Source organism: Helobdella robusta (assembly GCF_000326865.2).
Source record: "Helobdella robusta unplaced genomic scaffold HELROscaffold_8, whole genome shotgun sequence".
In the NCBI taxonomy this organism is placed as follows: Eukaryota; Metazoa; Annelida; class Clitellata; order Rhynchobdellida; family Glossiphoniidae; genus Helobdella; species Helobdella robusta.
This window is the reverse complement of record NW_008705459.1, coordinates 721,378-739,095: the sequence shown is the minus strand read 5'-3', so window position 1 is coordinate 739,095 and position 17,718 is coordinate 721,378. Positions and strand designations below refer to the sequence as shown.

Sequence of the window (17,718 nt, the reverse complement as noted above, 5' to 3'; positions counted from 1 at the left end):
TGATCTTGATTCTTATTATTTCTTTTTGCTCTTTGTATACTCGGCATGATTTGTCATAGGTCGTGTGCTTTTCTCTACAGTGATAACAATTTGTATTATTATTACATGGCTTTTCTCTAGTATGAGAGTGTCCTAATTCACCACAGTTACTACAAACAACTCTTTTATTGCTACATATATTTTTATGGTGACCATATATTTGGCATTTGGTACACCTCATCGAATTTGGAATATACTCTCTCACTTCTACTTTCTCATAGCAAATCACCATAGTTTTTGGGATTTCATGTGTTTGAAAGGTTAGGATATAAGTGTTGGTTTTAATAAGTTGTTCATTTTTTTAATGGTGATGCTTTTAACATCTACTACTCCTTGATTTTTTAGCTCTTCTTTTATTTCCTGTTCAGAACAGTTTTTTAGTGATGCTGTTTCGATTACCCCCTTTGAAAAATTTAAAGACCTATGAGGTGAACATTTTACATCTACGGTGCTAATTTTTGATATTGTCTGTATTTTTTCTCCTTGTTTTGCGTTTTTAACTTTTACTATTATTTTATTTCTTCCAATTTTTATATTATCTACGTCTTCTATTTGTGCATAAATCTCTTTTTGAACACGGAAACAAGTAAGTTCAGTTATGTCGTTGTCTTTTTCTGCTTCGATTACATAGAAGACTGGACTTACCTGAAATGTTTGTTCTTCATATGTTGGTTCAAGTGAAGAGACTCTTGCTCTTTTGGAGGTACCTTTTTTCTGGGAAGGCGACATTTCCCGGTGACACGAGGTCACCTTAGAATAGGCGAATCTTCTTTTTTTTGGCAGTATTTATAACCGAAATTATTTAAATTATTTAACTTTAAAATTATTTTCTATTATTACGTATTATTACTAGGAAATTATACTTAATACAAGCAAGCGATAATAAAGTCCTGACCGTATCTACTTCACAGGAACTCCAGTTAGAAAAGCTTCAAAGGCAGCTTAACTAGTCCAAACTAGATTGAAGCAACTTTGTCAACAATATACCCACGGAGAAGTGAATATGCTGGATTTTCTAAGAGGATAAGCCATAATCTAGCTACTATGAAGCTGTAAGTAAATCAGTAATATTTCATTTGCATATTTCTATTTTGACTATTAATTACTATTATATTAATTCATTTTATAATTATATAAAAATATATAATCGTATTTAATAATTTGACATGCAAAATTTTTTTGTTGCAGTTGACAAGACCCTAAGAACAACTGTTCAACGAGTTGTCAAATTAAAATGATTTTTTTAATTGTTGTTAAAAGTTAAAATCTAAATAAAAATTGAATCTAAACGACTAAATATTATTTTAGGCAATATGATAAACAAAAGGATAAAATAAGTTGTTAGCTGATGAAATGAAAATAAGATTTCTTAGCAAACAATCAAAAAATAAAAAACAAAGAAATTTTTGATATTATAGAAATTAATTTAATGATTTGTTGTTTAATTGTTTACTTTAATAATTTTATGTATATATATATATATATATATATATATATATATATATATATTAACTCAGGTCAAGTACTTAATAACACATCTGATTATCCAGACCGATACAAAAACAATGTCGTTTACAATTTCATCCATCGTGCATACAAAATATCCTCTGATATCAATATTTTTAGAACGGAATTAATTCGGATCAAACAATTTTTAATCAATAATAATTATTCGAATAAAACAATCGATTCTACAATCAAAAATTACTTGCAAAAAATAGATAATCCAATAACTCCAGTAATCTCAACAAAAAAGGTAATACCGTTATATTACCTAAACCAGATGCACAACTACAAAATGGATGAATCGCAAATTAAACGAATCATCTAATCAAACGTTTCGGTCTGTGACGACAACAGTCGACTAAAATTCATTATATACTACAACACCAACCGCACCTCAAACCTCATCATAAAAAATAGCAACAATCAAACTTTATCTACGTTAGAGAGGACGAACGTCGTGTACCGATTTACATGTCCTATGCCACACAGTGTTGTGGAAAGTTACATCGGCCACACGCGTACTACTCTTTCTCGTAGGCTCACTATGCATTTACAAGACCATTAGAGACCATATGTCCAACGAGCACCATATGCCTCTTACTAGGACCATATTGGATTCAAATATAACAATACTGGATTCAGTATTAAATACTGGACGTCTCAAAATTCGCGAAGCCCTGTACATCAACAAATACAAACCAACATTAAACAAACAATATAATATCCTTCATACCCTTCAATTATTTTCTCAATATCGTGAACTGATACCAACGATTGCAGTCGAAAACAAGCCAGCAGACGTTTCAGTACCCACACGATACGAATATCGTTCTAAGTCTGACAATTTTCGACCAGTTAATACACAGTTCTTAACGTCACGTCCGAAATCCATGGTCATCACGTCACTTGCTACCTTATTCAATAACTGCTAAATTATTTTATTTTATGATATTTTTATATTTATATTTTATTACTTATCTTTCTATAATACTTATTTTAATAACGTTATTTTATTTTGTTTCAAATTTTATTTTTATCTTTATCTAAATTATTTATTAATTATAATAATAAATTTTAATTTCTACATTCACCTTTTTTTATATCGTCTTACTGACTTCCACTTTTAATATCATCCCGCCACGAAACACTTGTTTTTCCCGTCTAACTGAATTGTTTTGTTATACGTTTCTACACAATTTTATTTACTTATTTTCATAATTTTGTTTTAATTTCATTCGTTTAAAACCGATTATTGTTTTATTGCACAATTTTATTATTGCACGGTAACATTTTTTCATATTTTACATTTTCATATTTCTAATTTTCTAATTACAACGTCATAATTTCATTTCTTGTACTTTTCATTAAATTTCTTGATTTAATGTTTAAATTATAATTCAATTTTTGATATTTCGTAAAACCAGGCTCTGATGATGACTGTATGTCGAAACAGCGTTGTAAGCCTAGGATGACACATAATGATAATAAATATGAATTAAAACAGCTTTGTGTTGTCGAAATCCTTATTAAAAAATTAATTAATGCAAAATGGGCAAAAATATTTAACGATATTTGCATCAAAGAAAACCTCGTTCTAATATATATATATATATATATATATATATATATATATATATATATATATATATATATATATATAGTGATTTTCTTTATTTTTTAATTAATAATGTTCATTGTTTCGATAATGAAGTTTTTGTCTCAAACGTTGTTGACTTCTATCGAGTTGAAGAAGTGGTAGCTGGCGTTAAAATTTTGAAAGATGAAATTGATATTATGAAAACTAATAATTTAAAGAATGAACCTGTTGAAAAATTTCAGTTTCGTGAAATAATTAAAAAGGATAAAAAACAAGGCTGTATTAATTTTCTAAAAATTCTGACGACTATCGGTTTGTTGGATAATTGTTCGGTTTTTGTTGGCTTCAATTTAGCAAGAATTCCAACCGTTTTAAATTGGCTTAATTGCAATTTTCAAATGATAAAAAATGATATTAAAACCATGTTGGATATACAACGAAAAGTTTTAATTGACACAATGGACGTAAACAACAAATCTCTATTGGATAGTGTATGCAATATCGTATCGTTTAATAAATAACAGAGAAATTAATTATGCTAAGGCATGTTCAGAAAATATGCCAGTTGCTAATGATTCTGTTTCAAACCTCACAATACCATGCGTAGTTTTAAAATCCAATTCTTATATTGCCAACACTGTCACTGCCGTATCATCAGAGAATGTAAAAGTTGTGTCAGATGTCAAGCCTAAGGAAAACTGGTACGACTCAACCGCTCAAAGTTCCCAGTGTGAATCTCATGACGATGAATTTCAGCCAGTTTTGAACAAAAAAAAAGAAAAAATCTGCTGCTTCTCACCGGGTAGGCAAAATGAATCAGCCTACTCCTAATGTTATTGAATAAGCCCTCAAAAGTGTTCGGCACAGGCGCCAACTGCCCTTTAAAGTCTTCTAAGGTAATTGAAAAAAAAAAATTACTTACTATATGGGCAACGTTCAATCGTGCACTAAAGATGTCATTGAAAATCACTTAAAATCAAATGATACTGCTTTCAGACATTGTTTCCCAGTTGTGCGTAAAAGAGACCCGGAGGTTAATACAGGTGATATTATCGCTGAATCGACTGCCTTCAAAATAGTTTTGCCTGTTAATGAATTAACAAAATTAAAAAATCCTGACATTTGGCCAAAGTACACATTTCTTCGTGAATGGGATTTTTCGTATTTGAAGGTCGAAAAAATGCAGAAGGTAGTAATACCCAAAAATTAACAAACATCAAACATGTCGACAACAAATAACAATTTCTACAGTTCCGAGATTAACCTGATGTTCCATCAAAATGGTCAAGTTGTAGATCCTGACCTTAATATCCTTAACGATTACTCCTACGTTTGTTCCCAAATGTTGCCTGAGAACGTTAATTCATTTATCGACTTTTATAATTTTAAAATTTTTCATGTAAATAGTCGGAGTTTATTAAATAAGTTAACTGAACTAAATATTTTGATTGATTTGTGTGGGGGAAAATTGGATTTGATTGCTGTTTGTGAAACTTGGTTGAATGATGCCACTGTTGATCTTGTTAACCTATCTAATTTTAGTTTTGTATGCAAGAACCGGTCTGGTAACGTTGGTGTGGTTGTGGGTTTATTTGTCAGAAATGGATTGAGGCTTGTGGTTCGTGATGATTTATTATATTATTTTTCTTCATTTGAATTATTATTAGTTGAAATATTTGCTAATGCTAACACAAACGTTTTGATTATTGTTTTATATCGTTCTCCGAGTTCTGATGTTATTTTGTTTTTGAGTGATTTAACATTCTTGCTTCTAAAAATCAAATATGGCTCTTTCAAAGGTATTTATATCGTTGGTGATTTTAATATTAATTTAATTAATGATGACTATAAGCATGTTACAACTCAATTTATTAATTTATTGAATTCTTTTGGTTTTAATTCATTAATTTTAAGTGCAACGCATGTTACTATCAATAATAATTCTTTACTTGATACTATTTTTACTAATAACATTACAAATCATAAGTCTGGTGTCATTTGGTCTTCATTTTCTGATCATTTCCTAATTTTTACATTTTTCCAGCATTGTCTGCCATTTGATTTTTAATTAATAAATTAGTTATTGTAATAAAGATTTTCGGATAACTTACATAACTTTGAAAAAATGTTTTTGTACTTTGTGTAAGCTATTTTATCAGACATAGACCTTGAACCCAAAAAAAATTGACGTTGTAAAGAACCTTATAGAGGAAATAACCAAACCCTTGGAGATCCAGGGTTTTCTCTTATGTGATAATTTACGGGATGCTTTACAATGTAGAATGACTGCATTTCTAATAATATCAGTATATATTTTATATGCCAAATCAGTATTGGAACAGTTAAAGACAGGGCTCCAGTCATAATTAACAAGATACATATTCAAAAACTTAATATTAGAACTGTATTTCAAACTTTAAAATCATGTCAATAGAGATATCCGTCTACGCGTAATGTAAAAATTGGAAAATGGAAAATATTGAAAGCCATTTAATATTACGATTGATGGACATTTCATTATGGATGATACACAATTATGTAATCACTTCAACAATCATTTTTCATCAGTAAATAATGTTGCTGACGCATTTCATTCTTCTGATCATAATTTTGGTTATAGGAAGTATATTGATCGTGGTGTTTCTGAATCATTTGTTCTGTTTGAATGCCTTCCATATGAAATTATTGACGTTGTAAAGAACCTTATAAACACTCATAGTTGCGGTGATGACTTCATTTCTAATTTTTTATTAAAAAATATTGTTTAAAGTGTTTTGTTACCGTTACTTCATTTAATTAATTTATCATTTAAAAATGGGCATTTTCCTAGCTGTCTCAAAATTTCGAAAATTTTACCCTTGTTTAAATCTGGTGACCGTCACTGTATTAATAATTATCGTCCAATTTCGGTACTTTCTAGCTTATCTAAATTGATTGAAAAAATTACCTTAAATCGTCTTATCAAATTTTTTAATTCTTATAATGTAATGTGTTTGAATCAATATGGATTTCGTGATAATTTATCAACTGAATTTGCTGTTATTGATGTTGTCAATTATATATCTCTTGCTCTTGAATCTAAAAAATATTCTATCGGTATCTTCATCGATCTTTGTAAGGCTTTTGATTCTTTAGATCATAAAATTCTAATGTCTAAGTTATTTTCTTATGGGATTCGTGGTTTAGCTTGTGATTGGTTTTTCTCTTACTTTAATAATCGTTTTCAGTATGTATCTGTTAATAACTCTAAGTCTTTCTTGTCTCCAATTACATATGGTGTTCTTCAAGGTTCTATCCTGGGGCCGTACTCTTCAATATTTATATTAATGATTTTATCAATTCGTTTAGTATTTGCAGATGATACTACTCTTTTGTACTCTCAATCAGATCTCCATATTTTAGTCTCTATTATTAACTACGAGTTGAATCTTATTTATGATTGGGTGGTTTCAAATAATTTACGTATTAACCTTGATAAAACTTCATTTATATTATTTAGTCCTAAAATTAAAACTAGTATTGCTTTTTCTATTCTTTTAATAAATGATTACGCTCTTAAGAGAGTTGAATCAGTTAAATTCTTAGGTATTATTATCTCTTCTAACTTGTCCTGGTTAGCCCACATCAAACATATTTCATATAAGTTATCAAAAAACTTAGGTCTAATTTACCGCTTAAGGTATAAATTTCCAAGCTTTGTCTTGCTTACTTTATATAACTCCTTCGTTTTACCTTACTTGACTTATTGCATTTCTGTTTGGAGTTTAGCTCCAAAATCTAAAATTAATTTTGCTTACAAACCATCCAAGGAACCGGCTACATCCAATTTGAAGAATTCTGTAGCATCGTCCTGAAGAAAATGAGAGATGATGAAGACGAGAGAGAGTTGAGAGAGATGTTCAAGTCACTGGACAAGGAAAAAAGAGGGAAGGTCAACACGAACGAATTAAGATCTTCATATTTTGACCTTATCTCAGAATTTCTTTCTTCGAATTCTTTTTAAACTTCATAAATTTGACCATGTTACTCCTTATTATCGTTTAGCAAATATTCTTAACATTAATCAATTGCATATCACTTATCTTTTTTTTTCAAAATATATAAACTAAACTATTGTCGGTCTCTTTACAATGAATTCGCTTTGTTTAAATATACTGGTCGTGACTATTTACGTTTTACTCCTGATTTTCGCTTTCTTAAACCTAGGTCAAACTTTTTTCTCAATTCAACTTTATCTTCGTCAATGCGCCTCTGGGATACTTTACCTATTAATGTTAAAAACTCTCCGTCTCTTGATATTTTTAAATCTTCACTTAATCAACTCTTTTCAAAAATCATTTCACGCTTGGCTGAGCTATTTGCTTTCCACTGTTGAATATATATATATATATATATATATATATATATATATATATATACATATCTTCATATTCATATATATATATATATATATATATATATATATATAAATATATTCATATTTAGTATTTGATTTTAATTTATATATATATATGCATTTATGTGGGTGTATGCATGTGTGTATGTTTAATTGAGTGTTTTTTTTTTATGTATGTGTATGTATTGAATTTGTGGAATATATCAGTCATTTTTTTAGTTTATATATATGTATTTGAGTTTCATTTGTGTTCAATTAACTTAAAATCAAGTTGCACAATTTTCAATTTTAGTTAAGGTGATCAGCACATATCATGATCTCCTGTGCTTTGGCCAAATAAAATTAAATTCAAAAAATTCCATTCAATATATATAATTTTTGATAGAGAAATGAATTTAATAATTTGTTGTTTAATTGTTTACATTAATAATTTAATATATATATAATATATAAATATAAATATATATATATATAAATTTATTTTATATATATATATTTTTACAATATTCAATAAATTCTACTGAATGTTTGGCGTTAATATGTTTGTAGTTCGTTTTTTCGATTTTTCTCACAAAAGATTTTGGTGAACGTTTAGTTTATTAAAATTCAAAATAAACTTATTTTCCGAATTCATGCTGCAAATAAGGCCATATTTCGATTCCGAATGAATCATCATCAGTGCGATTTAGTTTATATAGAGAAATATTCACTTTGTCAAAGTGAACTTAGATGGAAATTAGGTGTCAGGTTTCTTTATTGGCAGGCCCAACTTCGTTAGTTTCCTTTTCTTCATCGATAGCATCATATTCTTTGTTTTCATTGTTGATTAAGCGCCGGGTTTGGAGTAAGGTTGTCATTTTTTGTTGTATATTTATTTTTGGTTTATTGATGTTAATTAGGACTGCTTATGCAATATAAAGATGCGTGTAGTTGCTGTTCTGGTATATTACTTTGGTGTTGCTGTCGAGGATTTCACGGCTAATAGTAATTGAGTGTGTTGAGTCCAAATGAGATTTGATAGCACCACTCTGTTTATACATCGTAAGCCTTCTAGTCAGTGAGGTAGTAGTTATCACGATATATAAGTCATGTTGACGTGCACAGCCGACAAAGTGGCAATTAAATTCATATATTACGTGATTAAGCTTTAACACAGTTATCTCTAGGACTACAGTTGTTTTTCAGTATTAGGTGAGACGTCTTTTTATTGTTGTAATAAATTCGAAGTTTAACTTTACTATTTGGGTTGGTTTGTGTGACATTTTTATTGATGATATGTTTAAGAATAGCTTCATCTACTTTGTATGCAGTTGACATGTGATTTCTGTAATACAATATGATGTCGTTATCTTGGTTGTTGGTACTAGGAAGGTTATTGTTGTGTAGTAATTTTGCTTTAACAATCTTTTCAATAGAATAAGTCTTATATCCGTTGTTTACAAGCAGGTTAGTGACTCTTTAATTCAGCGTCGCGATTTTTAATATGGGTATCTTTGGGCACATCTGCAGAATGACAGACGACAGACTGATCAAAAAAGTACTGATGAGAAAGAGGGACTGGAAGAAAAAAGTTGGAAGACCTGTGAGGAAGTGGATGGATGATATCACGGAATGGACGGGGGTTGGAACATTGGGCTCAATGAAGATGGCGAGGGAAAGAAAAGGATTTTGGAGAGATAGAAGAATACCATCGGCCTCAACGGTCCCTTAAGGGATTACAGAGGATCATTGAATGAATTGAATGAATAAATAGGGACCAAAAACTCTGGAACCGAAAATTCCAATATAATGAAATTTAGGACCGAAAACTCCAGGACAGAAAATTGCTATATAGTAAAATTCGGGACCAAAATCTCCGAGAACAAAAATTTCGAGATCGAAAATTTCTATATAGTGAAATTTGGGACCGAAAACTCCGAAACCGAAAATTCCGAATATCAACGGAAACACCGGCAATGGAAAGTCGTCAGGTCACAGTCTCTTCCAGAAGCGTACCAAATAGCTAGAAGAAATTGTCAAGGCATAGAAGGATGGTCATGAAGTAGAAGTTGTCTACTTTGATAATGTACCACTTGATAATCTTCAGGGTATTTTTTACATTTAAAATGTTTATAAAGATAATTAGCCCAATGTTTTGATAATTTTACTCATATTTTTAAAGATAAAAAAGGTTCCTAAAGTGACGTTTTGAGACCTTGCCATCATCATTGCTTTTATTTAAACAAAGAATTGAAACTGGACGTGTTTAAGTACTCAAGGGTAATCAAGGTATTGTTTTTTTGCATGTTAATTACCTTTAATATTATTTTTTGTTTTTACCAATTGTTATGTCTTTTTAGGTGACAATATTGAAACCTTACCTTCACCATTGCCTTCATAGCAAATTGATGCAGACAAAGTACACAAGGTTTTATTTAACATTAATACCATATGATAATATATGATAATACGATATTATCTTAATCAATGCACTTAATTCTGCAGATTATGAAGATTTTTCTTTTGAGGCCTTGCCACAAAGATTTGACACTGATGAACCACACATAGGTATTTTTTAACCATTTTATAAATGTTATTTGTGAACATCCATGATTTAATAATTTGCTAAAACATGTTATTCTACCATGTACTATGTTTAAAATTGTACCAGTATTTACTTAAACACATTTTTGAATTTAATTTCTGCAGGTGATGAAGTTCTTTTTGGTGAAATTCCTGATGCATTGCCAACCACTCAACAGTCACAAGAACTAGCAACGGAATCTTCATCATTGCCATGTTCAAAGCTTATTTTCCTTAGGCTTTTAAATTAAGAGACCAACCAAAAGGAGCAACACTGACCTGTTTAGGCATGCCTTCAAAACATTTTAAATCCATATCATTTGCTTTGAAACCAACAAGAGAAAAGCAAGAACTGGTGTTAGAATGGTTAATTGGTAGTGGATAAGTTTGGTTTGCGCAGTTAAAATTGCTAAAAACTGACTTGGGCAAAACTTGAGTTTCAGACCTACCTTGTTTGTTTACATTCACTATCTCCAATAGAGTAAAACAAGCTCCTCCTACTAAAATAAAATATATATATATATATTATACAAACGTAACCTAACCCTAACCTATTTTATTGGTTTTTTACTATTTATTAATAACTCAATATATTACTATTGTTAACATATTTAAATACGAAATAAACGTTTTAAAATTCTTCTAATTTAATCTCAATCAACTTTTTGCATATTAGTGGGAAGCGCTTTTGTAACTCTCTATTCACCCATTGGAGATAGTGATGTAAACAATCGTAAATGTAAACAAATTTTAAAACGTAGTAGGTCTGAGACTCAAGGATTGCCCTGACTTGGGTTACGCCCGGTTTCGCCACTTACTCGTACAAAAAAAAACAATTAATTAATTTATAAAACGAATGATCTAGTAAAAAGTAAAATAAATAATTTACTTACCAAAAACAAGACAATCGTAGAAAATAAAATAAACATTGGATCTACGAGATTTGATGCGGATGAGAATAGATACATGTAGCAGGAGTAAAACTCTGTGGAAAGCCGGAAATATATTGTGTTGCAAATTAAGATTGAAATAAAGAGCTACATGAAAAAAGTAAAAAATACATATATATATAATATAACATAAATGTGAAACTCTATATTATCGTTACATATTATCATGTGAAAGGGGGTCGTAGCAATTTTTATAATATTTGATATTTTCGCAATCTTCTTTTTTTTTAAACAAACATGTTTCGCAGGTTACGTGACCAATAGTAACTCAATTATAAAAATTGCTGAAAATTGTTTGGAGGATCAAAAATATTTATTAACGGAAGAATTTTCCCAAGATCACATGATAAATCGATCAACTTGCGTGGCACTTGGCGCAACCTCAATAAACTTTTAAACAGGAATAACAACTAACCTTGCCTCAATAGTTCTGAAACTGCATCATTGGTCAATAACTTCAATGATTATTTTATCAACAAGATCAATAATATTCATAAAAACATTGCACAAAACATTGGTTTCATCAGGTGATGCTGATTTGGATAATGTTATTGCCTCCGCCTGTAACCGCTTCGGGTTTTTTGATATCACACCTGATGAGATCCAAAGCATCATCAAATCCTCAAGCAATAAAACATCACTAGTGGATCATTTTTCACATCAATTGATAACAAATTGCATCAATATTCTATCTACGGCCATTTTCATCTTAACGAATCTCTCATTTCATAGCTAGTTTCCTGACAGCTTTAAAACTGCACAGGTTTCTCTACTCAAAAAAGAAAAGAATTTTGATAGATCTGATCCATCCAACTACAGACCGATATCAAATCTATCTACCATTTCCAAAATTATTGAACGGGCAGCATTAAAAAGGTTACAGCCATACATTTCTCAACATCCAAATTTCGCACTTTTCCAGTCAGCTTACCGTGAAGGTCACTCAACAGTAAACAAGTAACAACCCTTGCAGGGCTAGACTTGTCGGCGGTTTTTGATACTATTAGTCATGAGATATTATTAAAACTTTTAAACGAGGATTTTTGTCTGGCCGCTAACAATTTGTCAAAATATCAGAATATGTGTCACCTACAATTCAACTACAACATGATGTATCCCAGGGTTTGGTCTTGGGTCTTTTACTTTTTACGTCATATATTTCTCCGATTCATAAGATCATCAATAGGTACAAAGTATGCTACCATCAATATGCTGATGATACACAACTTTTCATTTAATTGGATATCAATAATTATTTACCAACTGTGAATACCATCACTACGGGCATCGCTGCCATGGAGAGGTGGTTTCTTCTTAATAATCTTCACTTCAACTCAAATAAAACAGATGTCATTATATTAGGCTCATTTCACTCAATCAATAAGTTAAAAACCTGACATCAATCAGGGTTGGTGGTTGTTAACGTAACATATGAACGCCAAACATTCGGTAGAATTTATAGAATATTGTAAAAATTATGGTCTATTACCAACATTTACTCGAAGTTCTGCGACCAACCGATGCAATCTAACAATCGAACAAGATCGCGAGCAGCGACTGCTCCATCTCTCTCGAGAATTAGAAGTTAAAAGGAAGGTAGTTCTAGATTTGTCCAATCAACTAACTGAACTGTTGAATTAATGGGATCACTGTGATGTTGACTGCAGTGTCAAGAATGAACTAAACTTATGCCGGAAAGAATTTATAAATGCATATAAACAATCATCAAAACTAAAACTTCATAAAAAACTGACCAACCTGATAATCAAAGGAAATAACAATATTATGAAAGATAGATTCATCAATCTTAACCACCACATACTTACAGACAAGCAAAAAGCGTTCTTAAACTTGGGTTTAAACTGCCACTATCTAAAAAACCCAACAAAATTGAGAAAATCATTGAGATTGAAAAGTTAATGATGTCTATAGCTATATGTCTATGTCTATAGTTAATGATGTCTATTGTTTCTTAGCTTCAAGCTGAAGCTAAGAAACAACGCGGTAGTTTTCAAAGCAAGCTACTCACTGACGAGATGAAAGATGCGGCGAAACAATTAAGGAAAAATAAAGATATCGTAATACGACGCGCAGATAAATCTGCACAATATGTCATTATTGGCCGAACCGATTATCATGAAAAACTCAATGATGTTCTCAAAGATACAAAAAAGTTCCAAGTAATCAAAAAAGATCCCACTCCTCAGCTAAAAACTAAACTAAACACAATAATTAAGAAATAAAAAAGCACATCACTGACGACAAACTTCCATCACTTATAGGCGAATACTCTCCTGGCTACTTATATGGGAATATAAAAACGCATAAGAATAATCATCCCATCCGACCAATTATTAGCCAAATTACAACCGTCACATACCCTGTTGCAAAATTCTTGAACAAAATTCTAACCCCATATATTCCAAACAATTACACACTACAATCTTCCCGTGAGTTTATTAATCTCCTCAGCATTAATATACCATCCAAATTTATTGCCTCTTTGGATGATGAATCATTATCCACAAATGTACCAATTCATGATACAATTGACATAATTATCAACACCGTTTACCACTCAGATATGGTTCCATTGAGCAAACCGAAAGCACAACTGATGTCCCTTCTTCAAATTTGCACTACCGAAGCACCATTCCACAGCCCCACAGGCAAACTTTACAAGCAAATCGATGGTGTCGCTATGGGTTCCCCACTTGGCGTCCTATTTGCCAGTTTTTACTTAGGACATCTGGAGAATGAGACCTTCAAAAACAATGCAAATTTAAAACCAAATATCTACGCTAGATACGTTGATGATATCTTTGTCTCCTATAACGGTCCTGAACAAATCACCCAACTTCTTGGTACCTTAAACAAGTCAAAACTAAGATTTACCATTGAAATTGAAAAAGAACAACGTTTACCTTTCCTTGATGTGTTGGTCACCCGTGGCGAAGAACGATTCAAGGCTGCGGTCTATGTCAAAGAAACAAATACAAGAATTTGTTTGAATGGACAAAGTGAATGTACCAAACAATTTAAAGACAGCACAATAAAATCATTTGTAAACCGGGCATTCACACACTCTTCCGATATTGAAAATCGCGACACCGAATTAAAAAGAGTCACTAACCTGCTTGTAAACAATAGATATAAGACTTATTCTATTGAAAAGATTGTTAAAGGCAAATTACTACACAACAATAACCTTCCTAATACCAACAATCAAGATAACGACATCATCTTGTATTACAGAAATCACATGTTAACTGCATACAAAGTAGATAAAGCTATTCTTAAACACATCATCAATAAAAATGTCACACCAACCAACCCAAATAATAAAGTTAAACTCCGAATATATTACAACAATAAAAAGACGTCTCACCTAATACTGAAAAACAACTGTAGTCCTAGAGATAACTCTGTGCTAAGGCGTAATCACGTAATATATGAATTTAATTGCCACTTTGACGGCTGTGCACGTCAACATGACTCATATATCGGGTTTACTACTACCTCATTGACTAGAAGGCTTACGATGCATAAACAGAGTGGTGCTATCAAATCTCATTTGGACTCAATACACTCAATTACTATTAGCCGTGAAATCCTCGACAGCAACACCAAAGTAATATACCAGAACAGCAACTACACGCATCTTAAAATTGCAGAAGCAGTCCTAATTGACGTCAATAAACCAAAAATAAATATACAAAAAAAAATGACAACCTCACTTCCAACCCAGCGCTTAACCAACAACGAAAACAAAGAAGTAATAAAAACTAGCATTGTAAATAGTGACAAAGAAGAATATGATGCTATCGATGAAGAAAAGGAGACCAAAGAAGATGACCAGACAATAAAGAAACCTGACACCTAGTTTCCAAAATTCACTTTGACAAAGTCAATCTCCATCTAAATTCATTTTGACAAAGTCAATATTTCCCTATATAAACAGCAGAAAGCACTGATGATGATTCATTCGGAATTGAAATATGGCCTTATTTTCAGTATGAATTCAAAAAATAAGTTTATTTTGAATTTTAATAATAAACTAAACGTTCACCAAACGTTCACCAAAAACTTTAGTGAGAAAAATTGAAAAAACGAACTACAAACATATTAACGCCAAACATTCGGTAGAATTTATAGAATATTGTATATATATATATATATATATATATATATATATATATATATTTAGGAACGAGGTTTTCAGAAATGCAAATTTCATTGAAATTGTTTGCCCATTTTGCATTAATTAACTTCTTTATAAGACATTCAACGAGGCGGTATTGTTTGAGTTCATATTTATCTAAAACTGGAATAAAGCTAACAGCGCTGTTTCGGCGTAATGCCTTCTTCAGAGCCTAAATATTGTTTAAACATATAATTTAATTAAAATAAATGTCTAATGTAAAATGTGAAAATATAGAAAATAAAATATGTATTAAATTGTGAAATAAATTAACCTTGTTGTAAATATCATAATAACTAAAGTTTATGTAGATTATATAAATAAAATAATGTAATTTAAATAAAATGTTTAGTAAAATAATTAAAATATAGAAATTTTATAAAAGTTTTAACATGGTTGAACAAACGTTGGTGAAAACTAATTACGAATGACATGTGCGCAAAATATATAATATTGCTGTGTATGCGTTGTGAATACAACTATTGCGGTTGAATATGTGTGATACGAGTTTCCACATCAGACCTACGTATACATAGTTAAATATAAATACATATATGTACATGCAAGATACATGTCGATGTATAGATCAAATATTAAGTATCACATAATATATCCAACGACGCAGTGACAGTTGTCGGATGACGCTGGGTCACAAACTGCGTGTTAATGGGTTGAAATGTATTCAACGTAGAATGATATTCATATCGTTGTGGTACACGCAGATCCTGTGGATTAACCCCAATGGCTACAGTAGGTGTGAGATCGTGATATTGAGAAAACAATTGCAAAATGTGATCAAAGCTGTTATATTGTTTATTGAGTGAGGGTTTATGCTTGTTGATATGAAGGGCTTCTTTAATTTTGAGGCGAACTGGATCGGGTTCATAATCAAGGACCGTTGTGTTGGGATCCAATATGTTCCTCGTAAGCGGTTGATGATGTACCTGTTCCATATGGTCCTTAATGGCACCATTCTGTGTATGCATGGTGAGTCTTCTAGAAAGAGTAGTTCTCGTATGGCCGATATAACTCTCCACAACACAGTGTGGCACGGGACAAGAAAATCGGTATACGAGATTGGTTCTCTCTAGTTTGTTGGAGGGACGTGTGTTGTTATTTTTAACGATAAAGCTGGATGTTCGGTTGGTGTTGTAATAAATTATGAACTTCAGTCGGTAGCTTTCGTTGGGAACGGAGACATTGGATTTGATGATACGTTTGAGCATTGATTCATCAACTTTGTAGTTGTCATGCATTTGATTGAGATAATATAGAGGTATAATTGTTTTTGTAGAGGTTGGAGTTGTAGGATTATTTGTTTTGTTGATATAATGTTTTATGGTATTATCTATTAATTGGTTGGAATAGTTGTTGTTGATGAGAAACTGTTTTATGCGAATCAGTTCTGTATTGAAAATATTGATATCGAAAGAGATTTTGTATGCCCGATGAATGAAGTTATAGATGACGTTGTTTTTATAGCGGTCGGGGCAATCCGAATGATTATTTAAGACCTAACCAGAATTAGTCGGTTTAACATAAACCCTCGAAGTTAGCTGTTCTTCTTTTTCTTCAATTAAGCAATCGAGAAAGGCCAATTGTTTTTCGGTGCTAAATTCGATGGTGAATTTGAGATGGGAGTTGTTCTGAAATATATTCTGTAAGTTGTAAACATCGGTGACCTTTTTGCAAATGATGAAAATGTCATCGACGTAGCGTGCATATATTGGGGGTCTGTTGGTAGGGTCAGCAAATATCCTTGATTCGAGATCGGCCATATAGAATTCTGAGAACAGCGGTCCCAACGGAGATCCCATTGCAACACTATCAATTTGCAAATGGAGAGAACCGTCTGGAGCAACAAACGGAGTTTCAACAGTACATAGTTTCAGAAGTTCGATGAGCAGGATGGGAGGAATGTCAAGTTGTGGAAGTGTTGGGTGATTGTAGATGTAATTAGAGATGATTTGTATGGTATAGTCGATTGGAACGTTGGTAAATAAACTTTCAACATCCAACGAAGCCATATGTCCAACGCACCGTTTGTTATCATTAATGATATCAATAAATTCAAAACTTGATTTGACTGAGTAGGTGCGGGGAACATATGGCTCCAGAAGTTTGTTAACAGCCTTTGCCAATAAATTGCTATCATAAAACATTTTATTTAAATTACATTATTTTATTTATATAATCTACATAAACTTTAGTTATTATGATATTTACAACAAGGTTAATTTATTTCACAATTTAATACATATTTTATTTTCTATATTTTCACATTTTACATTAGACATTTATTTTAATTAAATTATATGTTTAAACAATATTTAGGCTCTGAAGATGGCATTACGCCGAAACAGCGCTGTTAGCTTTATTCCAGTTTTAGATAAATATGAACTCAAACAATACCGCCTCGTTGAATGTCTTATAAAAAAGTTGATTAATGCCAAATGGGCAAACAATT

At 31.2% G+C, this 17,718-nt stretch overlaps 2 protein-coding genes across 2 annotated transcripts; both read left to right on the top strand.

The window, feature by feature from the left end:
* Positions 1–2,117: 2,117 nt before the first annotated feature.
* HELRODRAFT_165361 (hypothetical protein) lies at positions 2,118–2,477 on the top strand (the record flags this gene model as incomplete). Its single annotated transcript, XM_009031961.1, has 1 exon — positions 2,118–2,477. The coding sequence occupies one exon, from the start codon at positions 2,118–2,120 to the stop codon at positions 2,475–2,477; it is 360 nt and encodes a 119-aa protein (XP_009030209.1).
* Positions 2,478–11,861: 9,384 nt separating this feature from the next.
* Positions 11,862–12,011, top strand: HELRODRAFT_69966 (hypothetical protein; the record flags this gene model as incomplete). The annotated part of the gene is made up of 1 exon (XM_009031828.1): positions 11,862–12,011. A coding segment is annotated over one exon (150 nt), but the record flags the coding sequence as incomplete, so codon positions are not given.
* Between the last annotated feature and the right edge of the window lie 5,707 nt (positions 12,012–17,718).